This window comes from Oncorhynchus mykiss, chromosome 8, assembly GCF_057628025.1.
Source record: "Oncorhynchus mykiss isolate SJ-2025 chromosome 8, ASM5762802v1, whole genome shotgun sequence".
NCBI lineage: Eukaryota > Metazoa > Chordata > Actinopteri > Salmoniformes > Salmonidae > Oncorhynchus > Oncorhynchus mykiss.
The window spans coordinates 76,434,150-76,459,901 of NC_143029.1; the positions used below are offsets into that span (position 1 = coordinate 76,434,150).

A 25,752-nucleotide genomic window follows, 5' to 3' on the forward strand; every position below is an offset into this window, starting at 1 on the left:
TGAAACTATAAAAATAATGAATGGCTGCAAAAAATCGTTAGTAGTAATGATTTGGGCTCCCGAGTGGCGCAGCGGTCTAAGGCACTACATCTCAGTGCTAGAGGCGTCACAACAGACCCTGGTTCAATTCCAGGCTGTATTACAACCGGCCATGATTGGGAGTCCCATAGGGCAGCACACAATTGGCCCAGCATCATCTGGGCTAGGATTTGGCCGGGGTAGGCCGTCATTGTAAATAAGAATTTGTTCTTAACTGACTTGCCTACTTAAATAAAGGTTAAATAAAATAAATGTAAACAATTATGTTGCTAATTTAATTTTGTACAGTTGTATAGCTAAACAATGGCCTCTCAATAGTTATCTTTACAGTAGATCCCTGAAATATCCACCAATATACAGTGGTTGTATGAAATAAGCATCTTACTGTCAACGCACGCACATCCATTCTTGCTGCAGATAATGTCCTCGTCTGTGCTACTCTTAAAGGGGCTGTAGAAACTGGTGCAGCTCTTTTCTGAAACACAGAGGAATATCATTCCGTCAATATTGTTTGGGTTCCATAGCTGTTGCTGGGCTGTACAACACATTTTCCAAAAAGTAGTAGCATTAGTCACGTAAACAGAGAAATAAACAAATGGCACATTGGATTCCGAATTTTAAAAATAAGTGGTGCTTGAGGAACTTTTCTTACCGAGGAGACAAAGTTAAATAAATTACTAAAATATGGAATAAGTGAAAGCGTTTTATTGACGTTACAATATGTAACTTTTTTGGGCGACCCAACCAAATTAGTTTTTTACACCAGCTTTAAACAGTTGAAAAAACAATATTTTTGGTTTTGGAAAATATATTTCATAGAGGTTTAGATGGTACAATGATACTTACATACTTCCATATTTTGTCACATAAACAGAAATTAGGCAAACTATTAGAATTTTAGCAACCAGGGAATGGCAGAGCGATTTCTGCACAGTGCACCTTTAATAATTGTACAGTCTAAATTTTACATCAGACTCAAATGTTGACACGATGTTGTAAATAAAGATTTTTTACATAAATTCCAGGGGATTCAAAAGTCCTCTATCAGTGCGGTGGAAAGTAGCCGCACATGCCAGGTTTTTGACTGGTGGGGCGGGCACACAGTCCACTTAGTGTTTTTATTTAAAAAAAAAGGGAATATAAAGATACATAAGTGGTTGGACACAAGAACTTCAAATAGAAATTGAGAGCATTTTTTAAAACAGATGTGTTGAACTCCCAAATCAATGGTGGGCCGAACCAAGGACAACCCGTACATTGAAAGGATCTTACCTGATTGGTAATAGGAATACACCCTAATTGAAGAAGGCTGTAGAAGGCGCACAGTAAATTCTTGATACAGAGTCACTGGTACGCAGTAATCAGAATTAGGACTAGGAGATAGCTGAAGAGAATGGAAAAAAAGGCATACACTGTACAAAACATTAAGAACACCTTCCTAATATTGTCTCGAGGCTTAAAAATCCTTCTTTAACCTTTCTCCTCCCCTTCATCTACACTGATTGAAGTGGATTTAACAAGTGACCAATAAGGGATCATAGCTTTCACCTGGATTCACCTGGTCAGGCTGTCATGGAAAGAGCAGGTGTTCCTAATGTTTTGTACACTCAGTGTACTCAGTGTATGGTTATGACACAAAGTTTTCGACTGATCAGTTCACAAGGTCAGGAAAAACTTGTCTTACCTTAGGGCCCAGTGCTTTTCCTGGTCAAGTAACCTGTACCTTCCAATTTGCAAGCCACTACATCACATTTTTACATCCATATTCTCTATGGTGCTTTCTTAGTTGTTGTAGTTCTAACGTAGGTTGTTTAAAAATAAGGAATAGTTGTAGTTTTTTTATCTGACTTAGAATGCCCCTTACTCTCTACCTTTGCCAGTGTTCTCAATAGGTTTCCAAATTACTTACATCGTATATGTGAATAATGAGAGATCCTTTATCAGAAAGCTCCTTGTCCAGTTGGTAGAAGTGAATCAACTTGTCCTTGCGAGACAACAACTACAAACACAGAAACATATGGAATGTTCTGTAGCTCAGAGTTCCATGATCAATTAGTGAAGGAGTATATCCTTTTATTGTGTATAGTGTAGATACTAAACATGAAAATGATACTTTCTACATACTGCTACTTTGTTTTGATGACTATACCTCATTGAGACTTGTATAGTCAGGCACAAAACCTGAAGGAAGAGATACATCCAGAATGGTCATCTTGTTGGAGGTCCCTTCAAGAGGCCTACATTTAGAGAGAGAGATAAATATTTAATATGTTAATTCAGATCTTCCACACCACCAACACTACTGTAAATACATTTACATATAGTACTTCGATACCCATCAGTCACTTCCAAAACTTCTACCACAATACATACTGTAAGCATATGCACAAGGGAACAACAAGGGAAATTCTGAGATCCTCAAATATGTGTGTTCTCAATCTATATGTTGTATATAGCTGCAGATAAATGTGTAATTATGTAGTTTTCCTCTCTACTGTCTGCTCTCCACTGTCTGCTAACATAACAGGATCATATCATCCACATGTACATGCACGTACATGCACGTACACGTTACATACTGTAACTTCCCTTAGTTCTCACCTAACACATATGGTCAGTTTGTAGACACCGACAACACCGTCTGGAGCCTGTGCTTCATCTGCATAAAAACAGAGCAGTTACATCCAAAGTGTACTGGCAAAAAAAATGGTTGTAATTAAAATATGGTGTGATCAAATAACAGTAATAACATAAAGACACTTGGACAAAAGGGGTTGAGTAAAGTTATTCTTCAGAAAAACAGGAACATACTCATCTTTTCTATTGAATGGCTCATGTTAAATCCTTTGCAAACTGACTGCTCTTTCACAAGCATTGCGTAGTATGTTGTCAGGACCTGAAAAGAGCACAATGATGACAGTATCAGAATTCTTACAGTATGTCATAGATATCATTTTATCATGAGTATGGGAAGAATATTCAAACACATCGAGTATACTACATTAACTGAAATATTTATTGTGCACAAATATCCAAATACAGCTGAAATGATCCACACACCTTTAATTTTGCTCTCCCTGACCCCTTTGCTTCGAAAGTGAAATCCGTCAGCTGTGGTATCTGCAGTAATCAAGTGCATATAAAATAAAGCCACTAGAATTCAAAAGCCACTACACCATATTTGCCTGTGTTGTTCAAATTGGTTTGCTAGTCCAATGTAACTCACCCTTTCAGATCGTGACATAAACCTGGATCTCTGGTCTAAATTCCATTTGATAGAGCTGCTTTGGCCCGTGCGGACAGGGCTGTTGACAGACAGGCTTACTCTTATGTCATTACCCGGTGGGGCAGGCTTCTGTTTTTGGAACAGAGAAAGGGCCTGGAACACCACTATGGTGCACTGGAGAGAGAAACACGAAGCAAGTAGAGGGGATAGAAGGGAGTGGGGTGGGGATGAGGGGGAGGGAGACAACAGCGTAAACCATTGAAATGACAGACTGTGTTTACTTCCATGAGTAGTACCATTTTCTGTCTATATTGTGTTGTTACCTGTGTGTTCCCAAATTGGCCATTTGCTTGACTCTTGGCCACCAGCCAGTCACTCACAGCCTCTGATCTCTTAAGCTCACCCAGTGTCACGAGTGCTGAAAGTGCATACCCTGTTGCCTCCACCCCTTTATCATCATTTCCACCCCAATGAGTGCCCTCTGAGGAAAGATGGAAAGAGACAGGTACAGGGTGAAAGTCTGATAGGTACAGAAAAATTACTAACAGAGAGAGATTTCATATCAAAGAAATAAGAATTTGATGTTTAAGGATCCCCATTATTGGGCTCCTGAGTGGCGTAGCGGTCTAAGGCACTGCATCTCAGTGCTAGAGGTGTCACCACAGACACCCTGGTTCGAATCCAGGCTGTATCACAACCGGCCGTGTTTGGGAGTCCCATAGGGAGGTGCACAATTGGCCCAGCGTTGTCCGGGTTTGGCCGGTGTAGGCCATCATTGTAAATAAGAATTTGTTCTTAACTGACTTGCCTAGGTAAATAAAGGTTAAATAAATAGCTGACGCCAATGGCTACCGGGGTCAGACACATAACAGACAAGACTAAAATACATTACAGACAAGACTAACAGACAAGACTAATAAGATTAAAAGGCATTACAGACAAGACTAATAAGATTAAAAGGCATTACAGACAAGACTAAAAAGACTAACAGGCATTACAGACAAGACTAATAAGACTAACAGGCATTTCAGACAAGACTAATAAGACTAATATTCCTAATATTGAGCTGCACCCTGTTTGACCCTCAGAACAGTTTCAATTCAACGTGGCGTGGACGAAAGCATTCCACAGTAATGCGGGCCCATGTTGACTCCAATGCTTCCCACAGTTGTGTCAAGTTGGCTGAATGTACTTTGGGTGATGGACCATTCTTGATACACACAGGAAATTGTTGAGCCTGAAAAATCCAGCAGCGTTGCAATTCTAGACACTCAAACCAGTGTGCGTGGTACCCACTACCACACCCTGTTCAGGGGCACTTAAATCTTTTGTCATGGTCATTCACTCTCTGAATGGCTCACACACACAATCCATGTCTTAATTGCCTCAAGGCTTACCAATCCTTCTTTAACCTTCATCTACACTGATTGAAATGGATTTAACAAGTGACATCAATAAGGGATCATAGCATTCACCTGGTCAGTCTATGTCATGGAATTATTATTATTATTTATTTATTACCTTTATTTAACTAGGCAAGTCTGTTAAGAACAAATTCTTATTTACAATGACGGCCTACACATGTATTCCTAATGTTTTGTAGACTCTGTGTATTTGAGAGAACACAGTAAAATGGCTTTAAGAGATAACTGGGGGAAACAATGGATGAAAGAAACACTAACATTAGCACTGAAAATATTACCTGTGCTTGTTCGATCTAATTCTTTTAAGATTTTCTCTTTCCATTCAGGTTTTTTAGTCAGTGCCAGGGCATAGGAAGATATGGCTACAGAGTAGGGACTGGATTGAGCAGGAAGTGCATTAAATATGTAATCTGAGGCGTTCTTCATGGCTCCATCTAGGTCCTATGAGAAACACACACACACAGAAGAAGAATGACACCGTAATGAGACTAATAATTAATAACTAATAATTTGTTAATAGTTTGACCTCTTAAATCTGTAACAATAACCAGAATTCCATATTCATCGCAGAATAGAGGTCCACATTACTGAGCAGCACACTAGTCTTCACTGACGCTACCGTATACCCAACTATTACAGCTTAGCCCCAATTGTCCACTGCAGAAAAAAACTGATCTAATTTTTCATCAGACCATCACACAGACTTACAAATGTAGTGATCAATACTAATTTTCACTAAGTCAAAAGTAGGCTACTCAAACCATCAACAATGCATCCCCTTAAAGTTATTTATCCTAGTTTACCGTGTCTATATCCTTACAGATCCCGAGGGTCTCTTGCATGGCTATCAGAACAAAAGCAGTTGTTGCCACATCTCCTTCCGTATATATCCCACCCTGAGTGGAGATGGAAGAACAGATTTTAGTCAAGGAAATTATAGCTTTGAACATAGTACAATATTAGTGCTAAAACTTGTGCTTACATTACCTGAAACATACAAAAGTCTACAGGACAAATAGTACATTTCAAAGGGATTTACCAAACATGTTTGCTTGACATGATTTTATGTTTTATATTTATAATAGTGGACAAAAAGTATAAATGAGATAAACAACTTTACTGTGAGCCTCAAACTATTGATTGGAGCGTCTTCTTGAAAAATTCCTGCAGAGTTCTGTTTTTTTACAAGGAACTTCAAAGGTTTGCACACTCTAATATCCTCCACGTCCCCAAACATATACACCATTGCAAACACCTTGGCAGTGTAAGCTGTCACCCTGGGGACCAAGACACAGTATTGTCTATTCTGGAGCCTGACGAGTCATATCATACAGTAAGTCTGACGTAAGCAGTCCTGTGTGGCTCAGTTTGTAAGAGCTTACATTTGAGAACTGAATTGTATTGTATTAACATTCTTAAAATAACTGAAAAACTTGAAAATCATGTCGTTTTAAAATGTGATTATCCATAGGGTTGATTTTCATAAGTTTAGGAATCAGAACGCTGATGTGTGGCTCTCTGTTTCTCAAGAGAAGGCTGATGTGTTTAACAATTGTAACTAACCACCATAATGCAGGTAAAGCAATCTACAATGATACACAACCATTCATGCAACTGCATACACCAATGACAATTGAGGCCCAGTGAGACGAAACTGATAAATTCACTTACCATGTGCTTGGGATGCTACCATATGAATATGGAGGATACGTGTCATCAGAGTTTTTGTAACTAAGGTGTCTTTGATAGCCTATGGAAATCAACAACATGAGAGAGTGGGGGCGATATTTGGAGAAAGAGAGGAAGAGAAAAGGACGTTTGATTAAATGTGATAGAATTAAAAGTGCCTTAATAATAACAAAATAATAATAGAGAATCATAATGCGTACCAGTATGTAATAAGCTATTCATTTATCTGAATGTTGATAATGTGATCTGTGTACTCGATTGATGTCTGATCTGCGTTCGATTGGTTATACCTAGGAATTCTTATAGGGGCGCACAGGGCTTCCCAGGTCACTCATTACAAGCAACTTGAAGCCGAAGCTACATCTCCATGTGATCTATTTCCTCCTTTCAGGGGTATAACATGTACACATGTCCACCAAAGAAAGCAGGTGATGCCTCTATGGTACAGTATATTCACCTAGCTTTACATATTCAAGCGCCTCAGCTCTCTTCTCCACTCCCACCTCCTCCCAGGCATTGGCGTGGTCCAGGTAGTGTGTGGCGATGATGGGGGCAGTCATTGAAACCAGGTTCTGCTCGACACAGCCACCCGGCATCTTAATGAGTTTACTCAGCACTGCGCCACCAATGGAGTTGATTACTGTATCTGCCAGGGAGTCCCCTAATCCAAGACAACATTTTAAACTTGTGTTTTCTTGTTTTAGAAAGGCAAATTCCAAATACTGTAATCTATTTGACACCGTTTATGCTAGCTACAAAATTGTAATGATCGGGTTTACCCGATATATGCAGCCTATACCGGATGATGCTTATTAGCCCACATGTACATTATTTTGTCATATATACACTGGGCCTGGTAGAACCAGACTGATCGCTGCGTTCACAATGGCGCCGGAGGGGAGGGCTGCCGTCTTATCGGCTCTCAACCAAGCATTTTGATTTTTTTCCCCTGTTGTTCTAAACTTGTTTTGTACATAATGTTGCTGCTACCGTCTCTTATAACCAAAAAGAGCTTCTGGACATCCGAACTGCGATTGCTCACCTCAAACTGGACAAAGATTGATTTGATTTTGAGGTTATTCTTCATCAAGTCGGATGAGAGGATATACTACTACAGACACCCGACCAGGCCCAGATCCCTGTGATTCGCTGGAGAAGGAAACTGAGATTTCATGGAAAAAGATCCGGGTGCCTTGTGAGGATCAGGCGACGAGTGGCTAATCTGCCCTTGCCTTCCGTCCTGCTAGCTAATGTTCAATCGCTGGAAAATAAATGGGACGAGCTGAAAGCATGTATATCCTCCAAACGGGACATGAAAAACTGTAACATCTTGTGTTTCACCGAGTCGTGGCTGAACGTCGACATTAAGAACATACAGCTGGTGGGTTATACATTCTATCAGCAGGACAGAACAGCAGCCTCTGGTAAGACAAGGCGCGGGGGCCTATGCATATATGTAAACAACAGCTGGTGCACGATATCTAAGGTTTTGCTTGCCTGAGGTAGTGTGGTCTACTGCTTATCATATACCTAGAGTTTATCTGAATTTTTCGTAGCTGTCTACATACCACCACAGACCGATGCTGGCACTAAAACCACGCTCAATGAGCTGTATACTGCCATAAGCAAACAGGAAAACGCTCCTAGTGGCCGGGGACTTTAATGCAGGGAAACTTAAATCAGTTTTAATTCATTTCTATCAGCATGTTAAATGTGCAACCAGAGGGAGAAAAAAATATCTAGACCACATTTACTCCACACACAGAGATGCGTACAAGCAAAAATTACAAGCAAAAATTAAAGCAGGAAGCACCAGTGACTCGGTCAAAGAAGTGGTCAGATGAAGCAGATGCTAAACTACAGGACTGTTTTGCTAGCACAGACTGGAATATGTTCCAGGATTCTTCCGATGGCATTGAGGAGTACACCACATCAGTCACTGGCTTTATTAATAAGTGCATTAAGGATGTTGTCCCCCCAGTGACTGTACGTACATACCCCAACCAGAAGCCATGGATTACAGGCAACAGTCATACTGAGCTAAAGGGAAGAGCTGCTGCTTTCAAGGAGAGGGACTCTAACCCGGAAGCTTATAAGAAATCCCGCATTGCCCTCCGGCGAACCATTAAACAGGCAAAGCGTCAATACAGGAGTAAGATCGAACCGTACTACACCGGCTCCGACGCTTGTCGGATGTGGCAGAGCTGGCAAACTATTACAGACTACAAAGGGAAGCACAACCGAGAGCTGCACAGTGACACAAGCCTACCAGAAGAGCTAAATAACTTCTATGCTCGCTTCGAGGCAAGTAACACTGAAACATGCATGAGAGCAGCAGCTGTTCCGGATGACTGCGTGATCACGCTCTCCGCAGCCGATGTGAGTAAGACTTTCAAACAGGTCAACATTCACAAGGCCGCAGGGCCAGACGGATTACCAGGATGTGTACTCCGAGCATGCGTTGACCAACTGGCAAGTATCTTCACTGACATTTTCAACCTCTCCCTGTCCGAGTCTGTAATACCAACATGTTTCAAGCAGACCACCATAGTCCCTGTGCCCAAGAACACTAAGGTAGCCTGCCGACTCATAGCACTCATGTCTGTAACCATGAAATGCTTTGAAAGTCTGGTCATGGCTCACATCAACACCATTATCCTAGAAACCTTAGACCCACTCCAATTTTCATACCGCACCAACAGAGCCACAGATGATGCAATCTCTATTGCACTCCACACTGCCCTTTCACACCTCGACAAATGGAACACCTATGTGAGAATGCTATTCATTGACTATAGCTCAGCGTTCAACACCACAGTGCCCTCAAAGCTCATCACTAAGCCAAGGACCCTGGGACTAAACACTTCCCTCTGCAACTGGATCCTGGACTTCCTGACGGGCCGCCCCCAGGTGGTAAGGGTAGGTAACAACACATCCGCCATGCTGATCCTCAACACGGGGTCCCCTCAGGGGTGCGTGCTCAGCCCCCTCCTGTACTCCCTGTTCACTCATGATTGCACGGCCAGTCATGACTCCAACACCATCATTAAGTTTGCTGATGACAACAGTGGTAGGCCTGATCATCTACAACGATGAGACAGCCTATAGGGAGGAGGTCAGACCTGAACATGTGGTGCAAGGACAACAACCTCTCCCTCAACGTGATCAAGACAAAGGAGATGATTGTGGCCTACAGGAAAAGGAGGACCGAGCACGCCCCCATTCTCATTGACGGGGCTGTATTGAAGCAGATTGAGAGCTTCAAGTTCCTTGGCACCCACATCAACAAACTAACATGGTCCAAGCACACCAAGACAGTCGTTAAGAGGGCACAACAAAACCTATTCCCCCTCAGGAGACTGAAAAGATTTGGCATGGGTCCTCAGATCCTCAAAAGGTTTTCCAGTTGCACCATCGAGAGCATCCTGACGGGTTGCATCACTGCCTGGTATGGCAAATGCTCAGCCTCCGACCGCAAGGCACTACAGAGGGTAGTGCGCACAGCCCAGTACATCACTGGGGCCAAGCTTGCTTCCTGCCATCCAGGACCTGTATTCCAGGCGGTGTCAGAGGAAGGCCCTAAGAATTGTCAAAGTTTCCAGCCACCTTAGTCAGACTGTTCTCTCTGCTACCGCATGGCAAGCGGTACCTGAACAGCTAATCAAATGGCTACCCAGACTATTTTCATAGGCCCCCCTCCCCTCCCGGAACGCTGCTACTACTCTCTGTTATTATCTATGCATAACAAGCTTGCTGTCCCCAGTCCACCTGGCCGTGGTGCTGCTCCAGTTTCAACTGTTCTGCCTGTGATTATTATTATTTGACCATGCTGGTCATTTATGAACATCTTGGCCATGTTCTGTTACAATCTACACCCGGCACAGCCAGAAGAGGACTGGCCACCCCACATAGCCTGGTTCCTCTCTAGGTTTCATCCTAGGTTTTGGCCTTTCTAGGGAGTTTTTCCTAGCCACCGTGCTTCTACACCTGCATTGCTTGCTGTTTGGGGTTTTAGGCTGGGTTTCTGTACAGCACTTTGAGATATCAGCTGATGTACGAAGGGCTATATAAATACATTTGATTTGATTTGATAGTCTCTTTAATAACTCTACCTACATGTACATATCATCTCAATTACCTCGACACCTGTGCCCCCGCACATTGACTATGACTCTGTACCAGTACTCCCTGTATATAGCCTTGCTATTGTTATTTACTGCTGCTCTTTAATTATTTGTTACTCTTATCTCTTACTTTTTGTTGTTGTTGGAATTTTCTTAAAACTGCATTGTTGGTTAAGGGCTTTTAAGTAAGCATTTCACTGTAAGGTCTACTACACCTGTTGTATTCGGCGCATGTGACAAATAAAATTTGATTGGATTTCACCACTCCATTTCTCTTCACATATCAGTCTGGCCTACTTCTCTGTCTGTAATGAGGGGCATTATTCAAAACGAACTTGTCTGCAATTGGATCACCATCAACCAATCAGAGGACGGCCGAATTGAAAGCACAGTGTTTGGCCACGTGGCATTTTGTCATAAACCCACCCATTGCTCCTGAGAGGATGGTGATTTGATCAGTCATTTGCTAACTTATTCCAAATACCCATCTATTGGAGGAAGGCCAGACTGATACATGAAGTGAAACAGAATGGTAAACTCAACGATGAGGCTGGTTCCACCAGGCTACACACTGACAGCAAAACATCAAAAACCATTGGATTGTTTCATTAATGTTTTCTTTTAAATATATAGTAGTCACAACAAACTTATTTTTATTAGAATAAGCAATCTTTTAGGTTGAGGATACCTTCTAGAGTGATGTAAGTACTTGACACTGTGTCTGGAAGCATGTTCTTCAGGTTAATGTTAACTTCTCCTGTCTGCTTCCCTGTTTCATTTGAGAGGGAACAACACAAAAATATCCAATTACATGTTCACACCTACATAATATCAACCAATGTTGTTGATATCATAGATTTAGGCCTCTGTGTAATCTCAGGAGGACATTCTGGCACATTCTCGACAATGGCCTTAATACATTTGAAAGGAGTGGTTCAGGATTTTATAACTTGTAATCCATAGTTCGGTTTTCTTTAAACGGCCACTTCAAACTTCAGTTAAATTTAGTCACCACAAGCTAACAATCAATGGATGTGAGGAAGGCATTTGAGCATGTTTTTTTTTTCTCAGAACAAATCGCCTGAAATCAACTCAAATCAACTCCATATTTGGTTTGATCTTACTTACAGGTGATATGGCCATTTTAATGTAAAAACATACATTAGCCATACTTCCATTGATTTTTAGTTTGTAGTGGCTGAAGTTAGCTGAATTTTGTAGTGGCTGTTTAAAGTAAGCCGAACCATGAATTACAGTTTCTCTCGCCCATAGAATACTTTCAAGGTGAGGAACCATCTAACATCAAGTTGTCAAGTTCTGTTTAAAGTAAACCGAACCATGGATTACAGTTTCTCTCGCCCATACAATACTTTCAAGGTGAGGAACCATCTAACATCAAGTTGTCAAGTTCTGTTTAAAGTAAACCGAACCATGGATTACAGTTTCTCTCGCCCATAGAATACTTTCAAGGTGAGGAACCATCTAACATCAAGTTGTAAAGTTCTGAACCACTCCTTTAAGCCATGTTATTTTTTAAGATCTAATGGAGGGTAAACAGCTGTTTTGGTCCAAACCATTCATAAAATCTGGTTGCAACAACCTTTCCTCTAGTTTGGCCATCTCCACTCCTTCTGGCTATGATATGAGCAGAAACGGGGAGAGAGAGAAACATTTTAAAGAAACATTTTATGTGTCATCAACTAAACTGTGAGCATCACGAGCAGGTGCAGGCAGCCTCACCACAACAAGAAGTTGTTTCTCTATGCCATCTCTATAATGCTCGCTCCGGGCCGTTACAGTGATTTGGTGTTTGCCTGGTTTCATGGGAATGACAGTGATGTACAGGACTTTCTGTGACGTTTTGTCCACATTAATTGTTTCCTTGTAGAAGGATCCTTTGTAATTTGTTGCTGTGCACAGATCCTCACTGGTCTTTAACAAAACTGTGACCTACAAATAGAGATGAGAAGTTATTTTAGTTGTGTCTAAATCAGGGGAGAATGTCCCCTCTCATTGAAGCCACGAAAGTTCAACGCCGACCGCGGTACTGCAGGCCTTGTTTGCAGTAAATAGGATCCCCCATTATAGTGAATGGAAAAATACAAATTGAAGACAATGATGGTACCAATAATGGCTTCTAATACACCAGATGTTTGTCCTTGAACGGATTGTTTTTAAATCACATACAGAAGTTATAAGGATCATTCAGTTGATAATGGCATTCTGCATTACCCCAGTCGGCCTTCAACTTTAATTACTCAATGAGAGGAGGCAGCACTGAGATGGCCTGCAACATCACTTCCTGAAGTAGGTCAAACTGCGTATGTTATGTCGCAATCTTAACCTTAACTGAATTCATTTGGCTTCAATGCGCTATTGAGTCTTCACATAGGAATGAATGGTGTCACGTGATCGATGGCTTTGCCCATTCATATATATATATATATATATATATATATACACTGTATATATAGTCATCGGCCTAAAGTGACTGCCTTACTGATCAAGCGACTTCAAACAAGACATCTACCTCTTGAGACTCTTCATCGTAGTTGTGTATAACTACTTTGATCTGCACTTGTTCTCTGTTTACAACAGAGTATGGAAGGCGCAGGTCCACATAGAAGTTCTTTACAACAGTCATTTCTACAGGTTCTGCTACACATACACCTGCAAACAGAAAAATATAGTTTTAACGACTGTGTTTCAGACTGATCATGTCATGATAAATAACAAGTTGTTAATTGTCATCTGGGGTTGTTTGATAAGGGCCAAAGAGGTACAACCTGTGATATTTTCTGCTGCTCGATGGTCATTTCAATGAATCCTTTGATTCTTGAAACATATAACATAAGTCTCCCATGAGCTTATGCAGTATAACTGTCTTACTTCATCATAACTCAAACTCAAACCTATTGGGCAAACATTTACCTACGTTTTTGGTGGTGCAATTAACATCTGAATAAACCATAATTAAAATAGGCCCAAATGCAACCTTAAGGGACAGTTAGTTTTTTTGAACCAAATCTCTATTTCTGATGTAAATGGCATGTTATAGAAGTGCCCAGACACCCCACCAGCGAGTAATACTGGCAATACTTTCCGTGAGCGAGCATGCACGTGCTATCTATAAGCACGCTCATGCTCGCACAAGGAAAAGTATCGCTCTTTCCAACAAAATGGAATGGACACAATTTCATGTGTACAACACCTATATACCTGCATCACTATACTGAGTGCATTGACGTTTCTAAAAGGATGAAATGTTGTGTTTTTGGAGCCTTTGATCATGTTTTATCTGTGCACTGGCACAGCAGAACAAGCCTGAGGATGTCTATCGCTGGTGGGCTAAGTTTCTCAAAACCAAGTGAAATTGCAAAAAAAAAAAATTCTGGACACTTATATAACATGCCATTTACATTAGAAAATGTGAGATTAGGTAAAAAATTTTTTTACAAAAAATGCTAACTTGTCCTTTAAGCCAGCATTGTATGGTTTCAAAATAAAACAAGTGAAACATTGTCATAGTGCAAAATAATTGTGCAAAGTGCAACAAATACTTTTAACCTCATTGTAATCTCACAGTGTGACATAATTTGAAACTTTTGTTCGAATATGTGGATTATAATTTATACAGTGGTGTTTATTTAACTACGGTGTTGTAAACAGAGTAATACATACATATTCAGCCTGGTTGCTCTGAGTAGATGTTTTTTGTGTCCCTCCAATTCCTATGATATGTTATGTTTGGTATACTTACTTAAGACAGAAACAAAAGGAGGGAGGTTGGTCGGGGAGGATACGAGGTCATATAACCCAAAATGTGAGCCTGCCTTTGCGCACGAATGCTGAAGACTGGACTTTGTTCAACAATCAAGACACAATGTTTTGCTTCTGAAGCGTAAATGAGAATTTAACTACGACTTGCGGGCAGTGGGTTCAGAACAACAATGACAAAAAATGTAGACAAACAATTTAACATTTTTGTGGAAATTATACCACCACCGAAAAGTGCATTTTGGAGACTGGAATGACAAAGAGACATGTGCTCTGCCAGTGGTGTAAAGTAGTTAAGTAAAAATATTTTTAAGTACTACTTAAGTAGTTTTTTGTGGTATTGTACTTTTTACTCCATACATTTTCCCTGACACCTAAAATAACTCGTTACATTTTGACAGGAAAATTGTCCAATTCACACACTTATCAAGAGAACATCCCTGCTCATCCCTACTGCCTCTTATCTGGCGGATTCACTAAACATAAATGCCTTGGTACAGAAACCTGTGTTTGCAATTACAGAGATCATACGTTTCCTGTAGTTCTTGACCAGGTTTGCACACACTGCAGCAGGGATTTTGGCCCACTCCTCCATACAGACCTTCTCCAGATCCTTCAGTTTCAGGGCTGTCGCTGGTCAATACGGACTTTCAGCTCCCTCCAAATATGTTCTATTGGGTTCAGGTCTGGACACTGGCTAGGCCACTCCAGGACCTTGAGATGCTTCTTACGGAGCCACTCCTTAGTTGCCCTGGCTGTGTGTTTTGGGTCGCTGTCATGCTGGAAGACCCAGCCACGACCCATCTTCAATGCTCTTACTGAGGGAAGGAGGTTGTTGGCCAAGATCTCACTGTACATGGTCCCATCCATCCTCCCCTCAATACAGTGCAATCGTCCTGTCACCTTTGCAGAAAAGCTTCCCCAAAGAATGATGTTTCCACTTCCATGCGTCACGGTTGGGATGGTGTTCTTGGGGTTGTACTCATCCTTCTTCCTCCAAACACGGCGAGTGGAGTTTAGACCAAAAATCTCTATTTTTGTCTCATCAGACCACATGACCTTCTCCCATTCCTCCTCTGGATCATCCAGATGGTCATTGGCAAACTAGTGTGTTACTAATGGTTTTCTTTGAGACTGTGGTCCCAGCTCTCTTCAGGTCATTGACCAGGTCCTGCCGTGTAGTTCTGGGCTGATCCCTCACCTTCCTCATGATCATTGATGCCCCACGAGGTGAGATCTTGCATTGAGCCCCAGACCGAGGGTGATTGACCGTCATCTTGAACTTCTTCCATTTTCTAATAATTGCGCCAACAGTTGTTGCCTTCTCACCAAGCTGCTATCCTATTGTCCTGTAGCCCATCCCAGCCTTGTGCAGGTCTACAATTTGATCTCTGATGTCCTTACACAGCTCCCTGGTCTTGGCCATTGTGGAGAGGTTGGAGTCTATTTGATTGAGTGTGTGGACAGGTGTCTTTTATACAGGTAACGAGTTCAAACAGGTGATACAGGTAATGAGTGGAGAACAGGAGGGTTTCTTAAAGAAAAACTAACAGGTCTGTGATCAAATACTTATGTCATGCAATAAAATGCAAATTAATTACTTAAAAATCAATACAATGTGATTTTCTGGATTTTTGTTTAGATTCCGTCTCTCACAGTTGAAGTGTACCTATGATAAAAATGAGGAAAACCTGAAAAATCGGCAGTGTATCAAATACTTGTTCTCCCCACTGTACATGGGATTTGTAACGGTTTATACTTTTACTTAAGTACAGTGCCTTGCGAAAGTATTCAGCCCCCTTGAACTTTGCGACCTTTTGCCACATTTCAGGCTTCAAACATAAAGATATAAAACTGTATTTTTTTGTGAAGAATCAACAACAAGTGGGACACAATCATGAAGTGGAACGACATTTATTGGATATTTCAAACGTTTTTAACAAATCAAAAACTGAAAAATTGAGCGTGCAAAATTATTCAGCCCCTTTACTTTCAGTGCAGCAAACTCTCTCCAGAAGTTCAGTGAGGATCTCTGAATGATCCAATGTTGACCTAAATGACTAATGATGATAAATACAATCCACCTGTGTGTAATCAAGTCTCCGTATAAATGCACCTGCACTGTGATAGTCTCAGAGGTCCGTTAAAAGCGCAGAGAGCATCATGAAGAACAAGGAACACACCAGGCAGGTCCGAGATACTGTTGTGAAGAAGTTTAAAGCCGGATTTGGATACAAAAAGATTTCCCAAGCTTTAAACGTCCCAAGGAGCACTGTGCAAGCGATAATATTGAAATGGAAGGAGTATCAGACCACTGCAAATCTACCAAGACCTGCCCGTCCCTCTAAACTTTCAGCTCATACTGAAGACTGATCAGAGATGCAGCCAAGATGCCCATGATCACTCTGGATGAACTGCAGAGATCTACAGCTGAGGTGGGAGACACTGTCCATAGGACAAAAATCAGTCGTATATTGCACAAATCTGGCCTTTATGGAAGAGTGGAAAGAAGAAAGCCATTTCTTAAAGATATCCATAAAAAGTGTTGTTTAAAGTTTGCCACAAGCCACCTGGGAGACACACCAAACATGTGGAAGAAGGTGCTCTGATCAGATGAAACCAAAATTGAACTTTTTGGCAACAATGCAAAACGTTATGTTTGGCGTAAAAGCAACACAGCTCATCACCCTGAACACACCATCCCCACTGTCAAACATGGTGATGGCAGCATCATGGTTTGGGCCTGCTTTTCTTCAGCAGGGACAGGGAAGATGGTTAAAATTGATGGGAAGATGGATGGAGCCAAATACAGGACCATTCTGGAAGAAAACCTGATGGAGTCTGCAAAAGACCTGAGACTGGGACGGAGATTTGTCTTCCAACAAGACAATGATCCAAAACATAAAGCAAAACCTACAATGGAATGGTTCAAAAATAAACATATCCAGGTGTTAGAATGGCCAAGTCAAAGTCCAGACCTGAATCCAATCGAGAATCTGTGGAAAGAACTGAAAACTGCTGTTCACAAATGCTCTCCATCCAACCTCACTGAGCTCGAGCTGTTTTGCAAGAGGAATGGGAAAAAATTTCAGTCTCTCGATGTGAAAAACTGATAGAGACATACCCCAAGCGACTTACAGCTGTAATCGCAGCAAAAGGTGGCGCTACAAAGTATTAACTTAAGGGGGCTGAATAATTTTGCACGCCCAATTTTTCAGTTTTTGATTTGTTAAAAAAGTTTGAAATATCCAATAAATGTCGTTCCACTTCATGATTGTGTCCCACTTGTTGTTGATTCTTCACAAAAAAATACAGTTTTATATCTTTATGTTTGAAGCCTGAAATGTGGCAAAAGGTCGCAAAGTTCAAGGGGGCCGAATACTTTCGCAAGGCACTGTACATTTAGGCAGTTCCATTTACTTTTGATACTTAAGTACATTTAAAACCAAATACTTTGTCTTTTACTCAAGTGGTATTTTACTGGGTGACTTTCACTTTTACTTGAGTCATTTTCTATTAAGGTATCTGTACTTTTACTCAAGTATGACAATTGAGTACCTTTTCCATGCATGTGCCTGCACATAATATTGAGTTTGCAAAAGGCTTTCGTAGCAAGTTAACATTTAATTGAGAAGGTTTTTGGGAAAGCCTTTTCATCTACCAGAAGACGGTTAGGCCTATTATTAGCATCGTTATATTTTTCCTGTTTCTTAGTTGTTTGAAACCTGGACATTTTAGTTCATATTATGAGGCATGTCTTCCCTTGCTTCAAAGTAGCCTATAGCCAAAATCCGACCATAGAAACATGGAGGAAATTATTTATAAAGACTTCCTCATATGCGTTCTCCTGTTCTATTGGTTCTTTCAACCTTCTTTCATTGTCTAGCAGACAAAGGCATTATCCTAGTCATTTTAGCAACCCATGATAGTTGTTGCATCTTTAGATCTCCTCTCTTTCTAAATTTCAAACTGATATTTCCATTGCTGCTCCTAAAATGTGAATAAATAATAGTTTATCAACATTTTAAGCTCAACATTCTGATCTGTTCCATCAGCCTATTAATTGATACAGTGTTTACCTACACTACTTTGATACGCATTGTGGGGATTAAGAAGAGAGTATATATGCTATCACTACTGCAAAATAAGTAGGTATATGGCGTATGCGTATACCCTCTACTACACCACTGTGGTTGCTTCAAGTTGTGTATTTACAGTCTTTTATGTATTGCATTGTCATCAACTCCAATTTCAATGTTAGTCCGTTAGGCCTATAGCCTAGTTCGTTAAATAGCCTGACCCATATTTGCTAAATATGTTGAACATGTTTGCATTCAGTATTGTTCTAATTGCATTGCTTCAATAAGGAAATATACAGTGCATTTGGAAAGTATTCAGAACACTTAACTTTTTCCACATTTTGTTACATTACAGCCTTATTCTAAAATGGATTAAATAAAAATAAATCCTCATCAATCTACACAAAATACACCCCATAATGACCAAGCAAAAACAGTTATTTTTCTGGCAAATGTATTAAAAACAAAAAAAAGAAATACCTAATTTAGATGTTTCTACAACTTGATTGGAGTCCACCTGTGGTAAATTCAATTGATTGTACATGATTTGGAAAGGCACACACCTGTCTATACAAGGTCCCACAGTTGACACTGCAAGTCAGAGCAAAACCAAGCCATGAAGTCGAAGGAATTGTCCAATGAGCTCCGAGACAGGATTGTGTCGAGGCACAAATCTGGGGAAGGATACCAAAACATTTCTGAGAATTCAAGGTCCCCAAGAACACAGTGGCCTCCATCATTCTTAAATGGAAGAAGTTTGGAACCACCAAGACTCTTCCTAGAGCTAGCCGCCTGGACAAACTGATAAATCGGGGGAGAAGGGTCTTGGTCAGTTATGTGACCAAGAACCTGATGGTCACTCTGACAGAGCTCTAGAGTTCCTCTGTGGAGATGGGAGAACCTTCCAGAAGGACAACCATCTCTGCAGGACTCCAACAAATCAGGCCTTTATGGTAGAGTGACCAGACGGAAGCCACTCCTCAGTAAACGCCACATGACAGCCTGCTTGGAGTTTGCCAAAAGACACCTAAAGACTCTCAGACCATGAGAAACAAGATTCTTTGGTCTGATGAAACCAAGATTGAACTCTTTGGCCTGAATGCCAAGTGTCACGTCTGCAAGAATCCTGGCACCATCCGTACGATGAAGCATGGTGGTGGCGGCATCATGCTGTGGGGATATTTTTCAGAGGCAGGGACTGGGAGACTAGTCAGGATCGAGGGAAAGATGAACGGAGCAAAGTACAGAGGGATCCTTGATGAAAACCTGCTCCATAGTGCTCAGGACCTCAGACTGGGGCGAAGGTTCACCTTCCAACAGGACGATGACCCTGAGCACAGAGCCAAGACAACGCAAGAGTGGCTTCGGGTCAAGTCTCTGAATGTCCTTGAGTGGCCCAGCCAGAGCCCGGACTTGAACCCGATCCAACCCGATTTGTTACTTTTTATTTAAATGTTTTACTTATCTATTTTTTACTTAACACTTATTTTTCTTAAAACTGCATTGTTGGTTAAGAGCTTGTAAGTAAGCATTTCACTGTAAGGTCTACACCTGTTATTTTCAGTGCATGTGACAAATAACATTTCATTTGATCTGCAGAGAGGAATGGGAGAAACTCCCCAAATATAGGTGTGCCAAGCTTGTAGAGTCATACCCAAGAAGAGTTGAGGCTGTAATCGCTGCCAACGGTGCTTCAACAAAGTACTGAGTAAAGGGTCTGAATACCTTTGTAAATGTTATATTTCAGTATTTTATTCATAATAAATTAGCAAAAAAATTCTAAAAAACTGTTTTTGCTTTGTCATTATGGGGTATTGTTTGTAGATTGAGGGGGAAAATGTTCTATAAATACAATAAGGCTGTAACCTAACAAAATGTGGAATGCCACACAACCTACTGATGAGTAAGCAGCATGATGACAACGTGATCAGCAGAGTGATCTTCTTTGTGAAAAGGGGGAGAAGACCATCCCGGAGAGGGCGTGCCCATGAGAGTGTTGAGGTCGTGTGTCTTCTCAGAAGTTGGAACAAGTTGACCATGAAGATAGGTGTACTGTATCGTGTTTCGAAGAATGTGGTTACAAAGAGGAGAAAGTAACTGTATGTGGTTCCAGCCTCCATGAACGCTGTTGAAGGGTGTCCATGATGAAGCTGGCCACCAGGGCCAACAGAGAACAGTCTACCTGACAAGACAGAGGCATGGCCTGGATAGGGAGGTTAAAGCATATGTGAAGTGTTGCAGGAGATGCGTCGTGATCGAGACTCCTGATCCGGAAGCAAGATCTCCTCTTGAGAGCATAATAACAACTGAGCCTCTTGAACTAGTGTGCATAGACTTTTGGTCTGCAGAAGATTCTTCAAACAAGTCCCTGGATGTGCTCGTTGTTACTGACCACTTTACCAAATTGGCTCATGCCTTCTTGTGTCCGAACCAGTCTGCTAAGTCTGTAGCTCATCAATTGAGGAACAACTATTTCTGTGTCTATGGGATGCCTCGCCGTATACACTCAGATCAGGGACCCAACTTTGAGAGTGCTTTAATAGACAAACTGTTGAGTGTTGCAGGTGTTCAGAAGTCTCACACCATGCCGTACCATCTGATGGGGAATGGGTCCTGCGAAAGGATGAATAAGACGTTGGGAAACATGATCCGGGCCCTGTCGACGAAAGCAAAGCACAGATGGACTCAGGCGCTGAAGTCCCTCACGTTTGCGTACAATTGTACAATCCACGAGACCACAGGCTTTGCCCCTTTCCTGCTAATGTTTGGGAGGAAGCCAAGACTGCCTGTTGACATAGTCTTTGCCTCTGTCATAGAGAACCCAGAAGTTGTCGACTATGACCAGTTTGTTCAGTCCTTGAGGAGAGATCTGAAAGAAGCCATGAATACAGCACAGGCGAAGCAGTTGAAGAGGCTAAGCAGTTGAAGCGAAGCAGTTGAAGCAGTTGAAGAAGCAGTTGAAGAGGCATGCTGACCTCTATGACAGAAGAGTCAGAGGAGCACCAGTGGAGATTTGTGATCGAGTGTTGCTGGCTAACAAGGGGGAGCACGGAAAGCGGAACCTCGCTGACCGTTGGGAGGATACTGTCTACCTTGTCACTGGATTGAATGCTGATAGTCACACTTTTAAGATTCAGAACAGCTCCACTTGGCAGGAGAAGACAGTACATCGCAACCTGATAATGCCAGTCAACTTTCTTCCTCTTCCCCATGCTGTCGTTGATGATGGAACAGACATGTCTGGATTAACAGAGTCTGAGGACATGAATGACGGCCTTGTGGTCTCAGCTGCCATGGACATTGCAGTGGATGATGATGCTGAGTACAGAATAAAACTGTGGGTGTCGGAGTTGCCTTCTGAAGGAACAGGTGACACAAGCCTAGAGGGTGATGTGCAATCCTTGGATGCTTAGGATATTCCACCTTTGCATTCTGTGGAAGATATACTGCAGCTGGAAGGTCTGCCTCGATCAGAGAGTCTTGAAGAATCTGACCATGACGTAACAGTGTCATGAGTGAGCTAATTGACCAGTCTGCTTACAATATCCGTACTGACCTACCAAACTCAGACCATCCCTTACCTGATCAGTTACGCACTGACTGTGTTGACAGACCCACTATTGCAACAATACACAACACTGTTACTCCTTATGCAGTTGAAGGTACTCTGGGTCATATTAGGTCAAGGGCAGGAAGACTATTTAAACCAGTGTCAAGACTGAAGAAAGTTAGCTCTTGAAGGTTAATTTGTGAATACATATTTTATTTGTTTCGTTTCTACATCATTGTGACCATGATTAGAGGTTGCAGGATGGTAATGTGATGGATATGATAGTCTCTTATGATATGATGGTTTATTTTATTACTTGGATGTTTTAAAGTCGCTGAGTGTACTTAACATGTAACAGGCATGTTTACCTATGAGGGCTAAGGGGATTGATCAACCACTTTTCACTCTAATTCTCATGGAGAATAGTAATAATCGAAAATAATAATTGCTGGGTTCTTAATAACTTGTTAATTTAATTGTATTATATAGTCCACGTTTGTGTAGTCATGGTGGTTCATATTTCATTTATTTTATGCTGTGACTAAATAACCATTTTAAATCAAAACCTTGAGAGATGATAATTTACTTTATTGTTAGAAATAGGCATACCATTGATTTTTAGGCTAATGAACGATAAATAAGATAAGTAAAAATGCATGTAAAAATCTAGTGTATTTTCATACATATGTTTTTTTTACCAAGTACAAAAATGGATGTAGCATAACCAGATTGACCCTTTAAAGGCAGATATATTGTGGATTTTTTGTTGGACATCATCTCGGTTGTCATTCATCAATAATGGATGACTCCCATTGAAAAAACAATGTCTCCATCTGAAATGTTTCCCGTACCATCATGCTAGAAATTGAGATGGTACTTGGAGCCACTCACCTTTGGTTTCAGAGGTACTGATGCCGAGGACCATCCACTGTGTGATGGAGTCTTGAAGAACCATGTTAGTCTTTTCATGTGTGACAATACTGAATAAGGGAGCGAGAGAGAATGATATACATTTCTATCTGCTGGATGCATTTAACATGTGAGGGATTGCTTTAGCAGAACCAGTGGGAAATTATTATTATATTATCAAAAGTATCTAAACTACTACTTCCTCCACATCATTAGAAAACAATGCATCATGCTGTAGGTCTAATAGAAAACAGAACATTTGCTTGCAATTGCATTAAACTGGGGCTTCGCTTACATTTGAAAGCCCTTTGAATATCTTATCTTTGGTTGGTCAGATCTCGAGTATGTGAGATACCTACCTGGTTCCCAAATTCTGAAACCCATACCTGATTAAATCCATCAATTTTCCATAATCAGTAACACATGAGGAACAATCATGTTTTACTGCCTGTTAAATGTTGTCTTTACCCAGCATCTGTTTCTTTATCACTCAGCAGTATGGTGGTCCACATCCAGCTGACATCAAATTTAGAGCGGATAATAATGTCCTCCTCAACTTCATCATACAAATCTTCATTTGCTTCAGAAAAATTAAACAAGATTGAAGAAGAGAAAGAGAGTGAGAGAACTCGATAGACATTTATATTTACACAATCTATCGATTTGCCTATGAAATGTATGTCAGACAAAGACAGACTGAAAAAAAGAGAGAAAAAATGCTTTTACTGCGAGCGAGGATCAGTTCTGGGGTGGTGAAGCGTATCTTATCTTTCTGGATTCCTTGACAGCAGCGTAGAAAGGCCTCCACACACTTCGGCCCTTCTGTGATGTAGTGCGAGCGCTTCTCACATGAGTAGTCCAAGGGAAAGTCCATCATGCCATCATGACAGCACCTCTTCGCATTCTCTTCATACTGTCTCGCTTGGGAAGTAGATAACATAACGCAGCTATATCGGTTAATTCACCCTCATTCTATTTATGATCTGTTACATCAGCCCTTACTCACCTAGCTCATATTTGGCTTCCTGTAAAGACTCTGCCCGTCGCCTCCTTTTAGGTACCTCTGTGTCACAACTGAATCCTAAGAGATGATTGAAAAGCAACTGAAGCTGATAAAAGGGTCTATTCTTAACTAACATAATTGAAGAAACCAAGAGAACATCAACTACAGTATTTGTCCAGTAGCTTAGTAATTCAAATGCTGCAGTGATCAGTGCATCTCAACAAGCGTATGCTTATCTGGAATGTAGTAATAGTATATAAAATAATATTATGCAGATTGCTCCTACGTTGTCTAGGTGCTGTTTTTTCTTGATTGGAAACAAACAGGAGGCCAGCATCTGAGAAAATTGCCATGTTGTTTCGCCCCCCTCCCCTTGTGCACCCTTTGTCACTCCTCTCTACTTCATCCCAGATCTGAAATAAAGTGAGATAGAAGGGGCGTGTCAAAATGGTTCAAGCAGCAGAATATAAAAATGTAACAAGATTTCAGTGAGTCACCTTGGCCTGCGTGAGATTGCCCTTTTTACTCAGCATGTAAGCAGCCTTGTCAACCACCACCAGCCCAACCTTGGCACCTGGGTCTCCCTCCACGTTCAGAGAGAACTCTTCTCTTGGGCGGAAGTCTCTTGTGCGTTTATTAGATTTCTTTATGGATAGTTTTAGCTAAAAATCAGAACATGGACAGATGCAAAGAACATTAATGAGAACAAAAAAATGTGATGTGACATTGAATGTACAGTACACTCCAAAAGTATTGGGACAGTGACAATTTTGTTGTTGTTTTGGTTCTGTACTCCAGCACTTTAGATGTGAAATGGTTAATGGCTATGAGGTTAAAGTGCAGATTGTCGGCTATAAATGTAGGGTATTTTTTATCAATTTCGGGTAAACTATTTAGAAATTACAACACTTTTTGTACATAGTCCCCCCATAGAAATGAATGGAAAACAATGTATTGTGTCATTTTGGAGTCACTTATAATGTAAATAAGAATATAATATAAATATTTCAAATCACTTCTACATTAATGTGAATGCTACAATGATTATGGATAGTCCTGAATGTTTCGTGAATAATGATGAGTGAGAAAGCTAGATGCACAAATATCCTACCCCCAAGACATGCTAACCTCTCACCATTACAATAACAGGTGAGGTTAGCTTTTTGGGGGTGTCATGATGTTGGCCTGGGGGGTTGGTTTATGACAGTCATAAATACCTCCCCCCCCCCTTTTCCCTCTCTCTACCCTACTAAGGTTACATTTGCAAAACCCTTGGTTAACATAGACATTCTGGGAACGTCAGAATGTGGGGGGAAATTAACTACAGTGGGGCAAAAAAGTATTTAGTCAGCCACCAATTGTGCAAGTTTTCCCACTTAAAAAGATGAGAGAAGCCTGTAATTTTCATCATAGGTGCACTTCAACTATGACAGACAAAATGAGAAAAAACATCCAGAAATCACATTGTAGGATTTTTAATGAATTTATTTGCAAATGATGGTGGAAAATAAGTATTTGGTCACCTACAAACAAGCAAGATTTCTGGCTCTCACAGACCTGTAACTTCTTCTTTAAGAGGCTCCTCTGTCCTCCACTCGTTACCTGTATTAATGGCACCTGTTTGAACTTGTTATCAGTATAAAAGACACTCCACTATGGCCAAGACCAAAGAGCTGTCAAAGGACACCAGAAACCAAATTGTAGACCTGCACCAAGACTGAATCTGCAATAGGTAAGCAGCTTGTTTTGAATTAATTATTAGGAAATGGAAGACATACAAGACCACTGATAATCTCCCTCGATCTGGGGCTCCACGCAAGAACTCACTCCGTGGGGTCAAAATGATCACAAGAACGGTGAGCAAAAATCCCAGAACCACATGGGGGGACCTAGTAAATGACCTGCAGAGAGCTGGGACCAAAGTAACAAAGC

At 41.0% G+C, this 25,752-nt stretch overlaps 1 protein-coding gene across 2 annotated transcripts in view; it reads right to left on the reverse strand.

Moving 5' to 3' along the window:
- LOC110530587 (complement C3-like) overlaps positions 1-25,752 on the reverse strand; it is a 63,614-nt gene that overhangs the window by 1,698 nt on the left and 36,164 nt on the right. The window contains exons 13-36 of one of the 2 annotated variants that reach the window (XM_021613784.3): positions 24,318-24,482; positions 24,107-24,233; positions 23,824-23,898; positions 23,544-23,738; positions 23,286-23,397; positions 22,800-22,888; positions 13,033-13,172; positions 12,243-12,452; positions 12,077-12,137; positions 11,191-11,271; positions 6,836-7,039; positions 6,361-6,439; positions 5,810-5,966; positions 5,493-5,585; positions 4,968-5,130; positions 3,589-3,746; positions 3,266-3,439; positions 3,100-3,159; positions 2,851-2,935; positions 2,641-2,698; positions 2,189-2,276; positions 1,949-2,038; positions 1,312-1,423; positions 425-514 (exon numbers count right to left, since the gene is read on the reverse strand). In XM_021613784.3, the coding sequence (XP_021469459.3) occupies positions 425-514; positions 1,312-1,423; positions 1,949-2,038; positions 2,189-2,276; positions 2,641-2,698; positions 2,851-2,935; positions 3,100-3,159; positions 3,266-3,439; positions 3,589-3,746; positions 4,968-5,130; positions 5,493-5,585; positions 5,810-5,966; positions 6,361-6,439; positions 6,836-7,039; positions 11,191-11,271; positions 12,077-12,137; positions 12,243-12,452; positions 13,033-13,172; positions 22,800-22,888; positions 23,286-23,397; positions 23,544-23,738; positions 23,824-23,898; positions 24,107-24,233; positions 24,318-24,482 (2,866 nt within the window). The remainder of the gene's footprint in view (positions 1-424; positions 515-1,311; positions 1,424-1,948; positions 2,039-2,188; positions 2,277-2,640; positions 2,699-2,850; positions 2,936-3,099; positions 3,160-3,265; positions 3,440-3,588; positions 3,747-4,967; positions 5,131-5,492; positions 5,586-5,809; positions 5,967-6,360; positions 6,440-6,835; positions 7,040-11,190; positions 11,272-12,076; positions 12,138-12,242; positions 12,453-13,032; positions 13,173-22,799; positions 22,889-23,285; positions 23,398-23,543; positions 23,739-23,823; positions 23,899-24,106; positions 24,234-24,317; positions 24,483-25,752) is intronic. The other variant, XR_016482624.1, reaches the window with a different exon arrangement.